General features: G+C 32.8%; 1 protein-coding gene across 1 annotated transcript; it reads right to left on the bottom strand.

Annotated features, from left to right (window-relative positions):
• Positions 1–4,592: 4,592 nt before the first annotated feature.
• On the bottom strand, positions 4,593–7,575 carry LOC127855683 (serine protease inhibitor Cvsi-2-like). The gene is made up of 3 exons (XM_052391467.1): positions 7,414–7,575; positions 6,848–6,964; positions 4,593–4,778 (listed from the first exon to the last, which is right to left on the bottom strand). The coding sequence occupies exons 1-3, from the start codon at positions 7,448–7,450 to the stop codon at positions 4,678–4,680; spliced, it is 255 nt and encodes an 84-aa protein (XP_052247427.1). The 5' UTR covers positions 7,451–7,575; the 3' UTR covers positions 4,593–4,677.
• Between the last annotated feature and the right edge of the window lie 4,564 nt (positions 7,576–12,139).

The following is a 12,139-nucleotide window of genomic DNA, read 5'->3' as shown; positions in this document are numbered from 1 at the left end:
TGATGTTTGTGACAATGATTCGAATTGTCGAGTTTCTACATTGCGCATGTATTAGTTGGATGACTTTATTACAAACATCGTTTAAACCATGCCACTTGCCAAATACACATCCATAAACATACTTATTAGAGGACAATATATTACTACTTTTAATTTATCAAATAATTAGGCAACCGGTTTTTTATATTGTTTATTTTAAGCTCACCTGAGCACTACGTGCTCAATTGTGAGCTTTTGTGATCACCTTTTATCCGTCGTGCGTCGTGCGGTGTGCGTCGTGCGTCGTAACATTTGCCTTGTTAACACTCAAGGGATCACATTTATTGTCTGATCATCATAAAACTTGGTCAGAAGATTTGTCCCTAACAACATGGCCGCCAGGGGGCAGGGCATTTTCCTTATATTTGCTTAAGTAAATATTTGTTAACACTCTTAAATTAACACTTGTATTCCAATCTTCATGAAACTTGGTTAGAACATGTGTTCTAATAATATCTTGGAAAAGTTCAAAAAATGGTACCAGTCCGGTCTGTTAAAAAATATGGCCACCAGGGGGCGGGGCATTTTTTTATATGTCTATAGAAAAACCTTATTAAAACTCTATAAGACACATTTATTTCTAATCTTCATGAAACTTGGTCAGAAGATTTATCCCAATGATATCTTGGATGAGTTCGAAAATGGTTCCGGTTCGCAGAAAAACATGGCCTTCTTAACACTCTCGAAAACTCAGTTATTGTATATTCTTCATGAAACTTAGTTAGAAAATTTGTTTTAATGTTATCTTGAATAAGCACGAAAATGATTCCGGTTTATTAAAAAAAACATAGCCGCCAGGGGGCGGGGAATTTTTCCTTATATGACTTAAGTATTGTTAACACTCTTAAAGTCAAATTATAATCTTCATGAAATTTGGTCGGACCATTTGCTCTTATGATATGATATCTCGGATGAGTTCGAAAATGGTTCCGGTTTGTTCAAAGACATGGCCGCCAGGGGCGGGGCATTTTTTTCCTTTTATGTCTATGGTAAAACCTTGGTTACACGTCAGAAGTCGCATTTACGGTACAATCTTCATAAAGCTTGGTACGAACATTTTTTATTATGATACCTCAGTTGAGTCTGCAAATTGGGCGGTGGCTATAGTGTAAACATGTGAACACTCCCATTAGAAATTACCAGAATACGCTCTGAATCAAATGTATGCATACTATGACATTCATTCTCTTCATACATTAATAATATTAATTCTGCTGAGAAAAATTTCGAAAACCTCATCGCTTATGTTTTTTTCATTTTTGGAAAAAGATTACGATGATGATAATTAAGATGATTTCTTGGTGATTAACAGTAACAAACATGGTTCATGCTATCTGAATATTCTTTTTTGAATATTAACACAGTTTTATTTAGAACTATTTATTTGGCAGAACATTACTTAGCGAAGAAACAACTGTTTATGGCTTGAATTGGTTGACCTTAAATCAGGAATGCACTCTAAATGCTGCCAACTGACTCTTTTAGCCACCTGCATAACAGCAAATATCAAAACATATCTCTGAGAGTTTTTAAGTAACTTGATACCTTGCTCTATTTAAGATCAGCAACTTGATACATAAATAATTTTGTTTAGTAATTTTAAGAATACAATTGTAAATTATTCAGATTTGCATATTTAATAATTCAATGATTTAACACACTGACAATTTTTTTAAATTTCAAATGAATAAATTATTTTCGATCCATAAAACATATCACAAATTATGTATACAGGAATATAATTTTATTGTAGAAAATAGACCTGAATCTTCAAATAAGAATTGTGAAAGAAAGAATCCGTTCAAATTATTAAAATATGGCAAGTGTTTTTTTAAAGTAACAACATTTGACAAAATATTTTTTAAGTGAAAATAGACACACACAAATGTGAAATCGTCTTAAAAATAAAATATAGCTGTAAATAGCCCAGGTAGAAATAAGCTTAGAACATATAGACTATTTAAATCTGCTTACTCTGTGGAACATTATTGTAAAATACAAATGCCATACAGTCATAGATCAGCACTTGCCAAATTCAGGTGTTGAGTGCCTCCACAACGTATTGAAACTGGACGTTATGAAAACTTAGCACCTGATGAAAGAAAATGTCCTTTTCGTGTTAATACGGTAGAAACTGAGATGCATGTAATACTTCATTGCCACTTGTATAGTTTAGATAGAAAAAATACTGTCTGAAAAAGCGGCCTCCATATGTGATACTTTTCTAACTTTAAATGACATAGATAAGATGAAATTCCTTTTCACACACCCAGATATGGTTAGGTTACTAGCAAAACCTGTTTTAATATATTGAAACTTAGAAATAACATTGTGTACAGTAAAAATAATTGTATATAAAATAAATATGAATTTTAAAGACATGTATGTTTTTAATGCCTAGTGTTTATTAACCTTCTCTGTACTTTTATCTATGCTGCAAATCACTTTCTAATATGTTTGCTTCAAATCTGATTAGAGGTGACACATGTTTTAGACTTTTTTTACCTAAGCATGTCTAGTCCTCCATTCACAAAATTGTCAAATTTCGTCTAAAGTCATTTTATCCTGTTTTTAGACAGTTATCCTTCATAAATTTGTGTGTCAAAATTTTGGAGTTGGATGGATGTCATGACTCATGATTAGCAAGTAAATTCCAGTTGTTCTTATCATGTAGAAATGTAAAAAAATGTCGTGTGTATGTAATGATGTTTGCGAGCTTTGTCAATCAAATTTGAATAACCACACCAAGATAAGCTTCCATACCGGCTAACATTCTTAAAGATTTGGTATGACTGCAGGGGTTCTATGGTGTGTTTGTCAGTGCTCGGAAGCATTACCATAGTCACTTATAGTTCTTAAAGAACGGCCATGTACATGATATTAATGTATATTCTTACTGTGTTGATTTTATATGTATGTATATGAATGTGACTGAAATAAACTAATAAACAAACAACAAGGTACACAAATATGTTGGCAGAATAACGTCGGTCGTTACAGTAAAAACAAGTATATACAATTTTAATCGTCAATTTATTTAAGTGCTAATATCTTATTGTTCCAAAATTTTTTATGGATCAATAATCTAGCTTTTTTTATATTGCTATTAAACTTTGATCTGGCGAACTGTGGAAAACTACGTTTTGAAGTCTTCATTTCTTCACGCCTAATTTAAGTGGCAAACGCAGTGTGTGCATATACTATGCACACTGATTGAACATCAATTAAATATGTGATAATATAATTGCCGAAGTGGTTAACTATGAATGCCGACCTGGTCGAACCCGAGTGCCGAAGTGACACTTTTTTACGATGCCGAATTAAGCAGGTGCTGAATTTACAAGAAACAGTCATCCGTTTGTTACCAAGACATTTTATCCGGGATTGACATTTCGTGTGACGTCATGTAACAATGATGCCCGGCCTGTACGCGTAACATTGGTTCCTGGCTAAGACGAAAAATAATTGTATCGCTTCCAGCGCGTATAGATTACAGACTTTATAATTGTTCACATGTAAACTTGTATCATTTCAAGATGTAAAGATACGCGTTGACCAATCTAGTCCTGTTTACATGCTCACAATGAAAATTGGCAGTTCGTTGCAGTTACTGTTGCCAGTTTGTATTCTTTAACATTCACCTTTGTAAAGAAGCGTTAGAGTTGTTAATGTTTGTTCGCTGTGTATGAGATTTCATAATACAAGTAAATGAATATTTTACATTTTTGGACATGTAATTTGTTCATTCATTGGACTGTTTTTTAATTGGACAATGCTCAAGCTGATTTTTTGAGATGTCTCCACCTTTAAAATTAAAATAGTTGAAAATTGAAACATATAATATCAAACCTTGTTTATTTGAACGGGTATATTTGAAATGTATGTATAATCTATTATTGCAACATGGAACATATCAGCTTAATACTCAACACGTGTTACATTTCTGATGATAAATATTATTGGCGGTCTTTCCCGTCCATACGTTATGTGCGTCAAATAACTTGGTCACAAAATTAAATCTTAGTTAAACATTGTTTTCATTGAAGAGGTTATCTGTAATAAACCATGTAGAGCTATGAAGCCGTGTGTAAATCTGGAATACGCGCTTCCAAAACCTACGTTACCAGATTCTTTCTTATCTTTATTTCACCAATATAGATGTATATTGTATGACTTAATGTTGATGCAACTTGATTAGAATGATTATCTGAACAATATATAGGCCGAACTTGAATCAGGGTTATATCTGTCAAAATAATAAGTCACTAGTAAGGTCGAATGTACTTTTCTTTGCAGAAGCAGTCCCTTATTCTGCTACATTCATATAATTTTTGTTATTTGAAGAAGTAAATGTGATTTTTAATTTTACTCGGCATGATCTACGGCGTAACTATTCGATGTTACCACGGTGGCTTTTACATCGTTAATCTCCGTGTATTAAACAGTTTACATTATACTTACAATGTAAGTGTTGCATTTGAGTGTAGAAATCTTACAATCGCACTACAACCTAAACATTTACCGAAAACAAAGGACCAAGAATAAACACATCATTAAACTTTATATCCCGGTACTTTATTTAAGTCATCATCAATTTATCAGATCACATTATACTATGAACGAGCATTCTGCGGTTGTTCAGAAACAGCGACACTTGTTGTCTACGCAGTGCCACCTCTTGTTGCAGGTTCGATCCGCGGTGTCACGGCAGTCGGTCTGTAGCACGCATCCTGTGTTGGCTGAAATGTTAGATCACAAACAGAATACACTATTTAGGTGAAATAATCGCATAACACTATACGCTTAATATATTTTTATTACGGCTTTTTTGTGTCGGCTTCTTTTTTAAGTGAACATAATCATCACAAGTAATATCTACACATTTGACGTTCAAAATAGCTACCATATGCTTGTCATTAAATTAGCATGGATGCAAGTTAGGGTCATGTAGTTACCGTTTCAATGGTGCGAAAGATCAATTATGGATTAATCCAAGTTACTTAGTCAAAACATAGCTTTATGCTCTCAATGGCAACTGTAAAACTTAGCAAAGAGGAGTAAATATTCTATTGTTTTAATAAAATAAATACGATGATTATACAGATTGCAGTCTCTTTAAATATGGACACTCTAAAGTAACGCTAATTTGAACGCATGTATTGATGAACGGATTTTATGTAAACTGTGGTTATACTTAAAGTTATTCAGATAAATAAGAGTAGAAAGTGAAATTTAACCCATTTATGCCTAGCGTCTAGAAAAAATGCGGCGTCTCATCAGGGTCTGCGCTGTTTGATTCAAGGAATTTTTCTAAGAAATATTCTAAATATAGAAATAAATATACTAGACATCCCTAATTTTGGTCCAATTTAGAAGGATGGGAGAGTCCACTAGGCATAAATGGGTTAAATATAAAACTGAAGCTAAGCCATTAATTGAATGCAGTCAGACATCAGCACTTTGAAAGTTTAGAATAAGTGCCGTTCAAATAAAATTAGTACAAGGTAGATAATGTACATACAATCATATGTTCATTTTGTACAAATGGTGTAAAACACGAAATTCGTGTTAAATTTTACTGTCCCGAATACACTGAATTTTGCCATCTACTGTTTGATACTGCTTGTAGTGTCACACATTCGATTTTTATCGAGTTTAATTGTGATGTGGATACATTAAGATTCCTCTCGTCTAATGAAAGACTTTTCAATGAAACTTCTAAATCCTGCACAACTATGATACTAGAATAGAAGACATTGTTTGCACAATTGTTAAATTAAATGAGGTATGATTATTTTAGCTTTTTAAATATGACGATTGCAAGCAGCTGTTGTTTTTTTAATCACGTACATGTATTCGCAAAAGTTTTATTTATTCATTTTTTATTTTACTATTATTACCATGATCATTTGATCATACTTTAAGGGAATTTTCAAATATTATTTAAACACATGAAGCAAAGACAGCAAATATTGTAAAGTTTTCTTAATGACCATATATATAGCGTTCTTATTATATACACGGTATGCACTTTATAACTTGTTTTACATTTCGGTATTGCGGAATTAACATATTTATGACTTAAATAATTCATATAAATGTTTGTCCATGGTGTTGCTTGGTAGTTTATAAATTCGAGTGTTCGGAAATGTAAGTTACATTTTAAATATTCCAAAATAATAGATACTTTAGTGCTCGTATAAATAATAGCACCAACATTAAATTTAAGTTAAATATAACATGGCCAATTACTATTGTGGCTCAATTTGTATAAATTAAATTGGTTTTAAATGTTTTCTTAAAATGTATTTATGTTATTTAGTGTAAAGAGATTGAATAAATACAAAAGCCTTTATAATTTGCTTAAACGTATTACACTTTATAAGAACAGCATGGGTATTAAACTACGAGTAACGTATTACACTTTATAAGAACAGCATGGGTATTAAACTACGAGTAACGTATTACACTTTATAAGAACAGCATGGGTATTAAACTACGAGTAACGTATTACACTTTATAAGAACAGCATGGGTATTAAACTACGAGTAACGTATTACACTTTATAAGAACAGCATGGGTATTAAACTACGAGTAACGTATTACACTTTATAAGAACAGCATGGGTATTAAACTACGAGTAACGTATTACACTTTATAAGAACAGCATGGGTATTAAACTACGAGTAACGTATTACACTTTATAAGAACAGCATGGGTATTAAACTACGAGTAACGTATTACACTTTATAAGAACAGCATGGGTATTAAACTACGAGTAATCAGCGATATTTTGTGAAACACTCACTTGAGCACGTGCAAATGCTGTTAATGCATTCCTTGTGGAAACCGTCTGCACAAGTCATATGGGTGCATTCTGCATTTACGTTGTTGGTTGGGCAATCCTCCGCCATTACCATCGTAACTGAAATCATAAATATTATACGTAATTAAATGTTTATTTTGTATTTATATCTTATAATAATAATAGCTCAATCGCCCATCATCATCGGCAGCAGGGATTTGATATGAGCTATGAAAACATAAATACTATACGTAATTAAATGTTTGTTTTGTATTGATATTTTATAATAATAATAGCTCAATCGCACATCATCATCGGCAGCAGGGATTTGATATGAGCTATGCTTAGAACCAGACATGTCTCTGCGTGGAGTTTTACACTTTCTTTCCTGTCATTAAAAGTTTATATTATTGATAAAATCCGATTACAACCACTAAGCTTTTTTAAACAAAAGTAACTTGCAGCAACTGTGAAGACCATTCAGAATGCTTTAAAAAGCGAAAATCTATTGTAAAAATACAAACTAACAATTTTTTTATATATTACACAAGCATTTTAAAGAAAGTTACCAATGGCGACAGCAATCAAGCAGGCAATGGTGTTCATGGTGTTGTTTGTTCTTGAATCCGACGAATTTTAAGACTGTCCTATGATACATAAGGGAATGCTTTTATACTGATGTTCAACGGCTCTGTGACTCATAATTTCGTGCGAGATTCAAGTGTATTGATTATATTTATGACAAATCATGAAAGCACTGTCACGTACTTTTGTATGACTTTAGATTTGTCTTCTAAATAAGCGCTCACAGAATGAATGAACCCCTCTCATAATGTACTTAATGTCAAAATCATGCTTCTTACGTGGCTACATATGGAATACGGCCATATTTACAACATAAATGTGCATGTCCTAATTTATCTTATCAATTCCATTAGTAGCTGTATGAGATACATCGTTGACACGTTTTATGCATACAGTTAATTTAAACATATTGCTATTCACAATAAAACCGAACTGATTATATATCGATGTAATATCACATTAGCTTTACGTATTTTAACCCATTAATGACCAACTTATTTTATTAAAAACTGTAAGGAACTATATAATAATGCTATTAAACAACTTTATAATGATATTTAGTATTGGAATATCATTGCTGTATGCAATTTTAGTCATGTCCCAAATTTGGGACGCCAGACACATAAAATATCAATATTCGTATATATTCCATCTTTCAGTAATGACACATTTACTTCCAAATATGCACGAATGTATGTTTTTCTGCATGTTTATAACAATCCAATCACCTGTCTATGAATTGGGAAATATATATCCCCACTTATTACTGGCGATGAAATGCTATGAAACATCTGTCATGGAGTCCAACATTACACTTCACGCAGATCCGGGTTGACTTTCCCCACAAAAAGCACACCTTCTCTGTGTGTTATTTGGCGCAATGTAGTGGTAGCGCCTGTCTTACCTGACAGCAGCCGGTACTCTGCGATTAATGTGCATGACCCTCCCAAGCGGACGTCCACGCAAAGCTCGTTGGGAATACCGCATACGATAAACTTTGCCTGAAATCTAGAAGATCCATGGGTTGGTTCTGATATTTGGCGGATAACCTGTACAATATCCCTGCATTTTGCACAACCATGTTCTTCTTCCCCTTCTATGAATGTTGGGCATCCGTTGCTCATTCTGGTTTTGTTGCACAGGGATCTGAACGTCATAGTCAATAGTGGTGTCCGATGCATCGGACACAGAATCTTCATCACTCCCCTCATCCTGCGATGTGCCCGAATGGTTAGTGTCTGTGATGTTTGAGACTGATCCGGTGGCACTTCGCACAGAAACAGTCACATCAGCACAAAGTTGGTTCCCTGTCAAATTGTTGATATTGCCTCCGAGGTCTTCATCCCCGCTATCCTCATCACTTTTTGTAGCATCTTCTGGTCCAGTCATGAACACATCAGATTCTTGAAAGTCTGTATCATCTTCAAGAAGATGCAGCACAATATTTATAGTGAGCCTGTTAACATAATTTTATATAAATGTAGTTGTAAAATATTATTATTTGTTATTTTAACAGACCATATTTAATCTCAATTTTTTACACATATGTGCTTAGCGGCCCAAATTTGGGACATCATATTGAAAAGTCAAGGGAAAATAAGTAAATACTTATATTTCCTTTAATGGACATTATAAAAAAAACATATTTCAATATTACAAATCTATAATATTGACTTTATCACACAAAAATGTATGATTGAGCATAAATAAATACATACCTTTTTATAGCCATTGTAACTCCAAGAAAAAATTGCCCCTTGTCGTTAAAAGCAGCCTTATGAATGCACGAAATCTCTTTCTATTTCATCTCAAATTGGTGTTACCTGATACAAAGGACTGATAGCACAGCCACACAACAGAGATATCTGTATATTTATCACTGAAATAATTAACACTGACCAGATTTCCTAGATGTCCCAAATATAGGACGCTGGCCATTAATGAGTTAAGTTAGTTATTTTACCACACCTGCAAGGTCATCTCACGATAATAAGCAAGAATGATGCAACACAGAACGAATGGACGTTTACTTATATAATTTAGAGAATTTAATGATATTTGTTGTCATAAATTTTACCGTACACACCCTTGTAACATAACGGTATATGCATATTGTTTATTATTATGATAGAAATTTAAGTACAGATAGATTTAGTAATAGGGAAATATTTTAATAATATGTTTGAGCATGTAACGTAGCTGTATGTTGCGGGTATTTAGGAATTAACATAACAGATGTCTTCGGATGGGGTATGTAATGAAGTTTGAAAAATTGATTATGGAAGTATGGTTTCATTTCTCCAATGTAGTTCAATTATCGGGAACATCTGTTGATTTGTCTTAGTTCTGACATTACAAGTCCAAATTCGGATATGGTATATAATGAAATTTAAATAATTGACTATATAAGTGTAATTCCAATTTCCCAAGGTACATAACAGATACAAGTTCGGATTGAATGTGTATCGGGGTTTACATAATTGATTATAGAAGTGTTAGGTTTCATATTACCAATGTGGTTTGTCCATAGAGAACATCTGGTTATATGATCGAGTATGCTTAATGAAATTATCTGCACATGGTCATCACAAACTGTGACATATGGTAGATGCATGAGCGATCCATCCAATCAACAAGGGTTATTCGAAGGGGTGGGTTTATTAAATCGGCGATAGAGTAACAGTCAACCAATCAAGAGTGGGATAAGACATATCTAAACTTTATGTTTATTTTCCTCAGCATAAAATGCTGTGGTGTTGTTGTAAGAAGGGGATTCTGCTGTTAGATTTGAAAAGAACTTTTAGAGTTGTCACGTCTTCTTGACGTGGTGGCCATGTTGGCCGCCGCGCTGTTAAATTGTATTTCACGAACAATAGTAAGCGTGGTGTTATAATATATTCAACAGAAATAAATCACGATGAAAACGGAAATGAACTTTGTTTGTTACTGTGTGTTTTCCACGAACGATACATAATTACGTGACACCCTGTGTGTGACAGAATTATCTTAAAGCGATTCGTTAATGCAAGTTTTCACTTGGAAGAATAATAAATAAAAGTAAGTTAACATTATATCTTAGGCAAATTATGACAACCTGAAAAAAGAGGCACGTGTCTTTTTCACCAGGGTTCGAAGCTACGACAACGGGCTCTCATCTGACCACCGTTCAATAAGATATATACACTTAGAATGCTTTTGAATTTTGTTTATTTTATGTTATTTATTCTATTATTTACAACATTTAAAGGAACGCGACAGCAAAGTTTCAGTCGATTTCGTTATGGCCACCAAAATAAACGTTATACAATTTAACAGTTATTTAAACTGAACCAAATACATGTTTTCATCCACTTGTTATTTCTCTCACTAATAGTATTATTATTCCCAACTGTAAAAAACAGACAATGTTCATTCCTTTCATGAATTATATAAGATTCGTTAATTACAAATATTGGACGTTTCTTTATATTAATAACTATTTAAGACTATTATATAACTAGGTCGCTTTATGTAGCCTGCTAGTAAAAGTATAGCGTAATTTAAAGGTGTTGAAGCTTTACAAGCTTAAAAATGTTAGTTGGGTTTATAATTCATCCAAAACAATGTTTTTTGAACACGAACTATTAAAGAGTCAACTGTTATCTAGCAATAACATAGCATTTAAATGAGACATTACTTACATATTGTAATGAAATGAGGACGATAACCGTATCTTTACTATTAAGACACATTCTCAATAAACTATTTTTTTTTAAATTAAATATGTCTTGTACTTATGAACTGTACTCTTTCCTCAATTGTACTTGTCTGTTAGTCCGCCCGTACGTTAGCATATACAATACTATTGGTTTACAATTATACCCTTTAAAGGTTATTTGTCATTTAAAGGAACCACAAATGGGTAACATCTTAAAAGATCAGACTTTGACAAAATAGTCTTAGCAAATATAATCGATACAACCCTATGTATAAATAATAGCTTAAGACTCTTTTAATGATTTCTTTAAAGTTAGCGTAATATTAAGAACAGAACAGAACATAAATTTTATTACGACTTGTACATTGTACATCGTCAGTCTAAACATGTAATAGTAAACATTTCAAATGGGCATGTGAAAAGAAAGATATTATACAGTTATAAGAATCGTACATACTATCTAATATTATACAGTGGTCGGTAAACACAAAAAATGAAGACAGGAAACGAAAACGAATTTTTACAAAGTGTGTATGCAACAGAGTGGCAATCAGCTATTAGCATTTATGGAAAAAAACTCGCATGAACAAATGCTATGTGCATATGATATAATAACGTTATAAAATAAAGAAATAGCTCACGAACTTTTCATTAAGGCAATTAAGATTTGTATACATAAATACATTAATTATCACGCCGCCTAAAGGTCATGGTCAAACAATAAAGTCAAATGTTTGAGAGTCCATTTTCGTGTCCGCTTCAGATTTCACATAAACTTTGTAGGATCTTTATGAAATTGTTATACATATATTTTGTTAAGGTCACTGAAACATTGTGCAGCGCGCATGATTCATTCACACCGGCTGAAAGTCAAACTTACATTTGAAGATAAACAGTTTTTGCCCCCATTGTTTGACCGCTTCATATATCTTACACCCTGTTTCATGAAACCTGGATATTAAGATAACGTCCTTTAAATGGTCTGCAAAAATCATTAATCAGTGAATTCTGGT

This window comes from Dreissena polymorpha, chromosome 13 (assembly GCF_020536995.1).
Source record: "Dreissena polymorpha isolate Duluth1 chromosome 13, UMN_Dpol_1.0, whole genome shotgun sequence".
Taxonomy (NCBI): Eukaryota; Metazoa; Mollusca; class Bivalvia; order Myida; family Dreissenidae; genus Dreissena; species Dreissena polymorpha.
This window is presented reverse-complemented; position numbering and strand designations above follow the sequence as displayed.

Coding starts and splice junctions, on each gene's coding strand:
- LOC127855683 (XM_052391467.1), bottom strand. CDS start 7,450: ATGAACACCATTGCCTGCTTGATTGCTGTCGCCATTG. Junction 6,965..7,413: donor CTTGATTGCTGTCGCCATTG/GTAACTTTCTTT, acceptor TTATGATTTCAG/TTACGATGGTAATGGCGGAG. Junction 4,779..6,847: donor CAGCATTTGCACGTGCTCAA/GTGAGTGTTTCA, acceptor CTAACATTTCAG/CCAACACAGGATGCGTGCTA.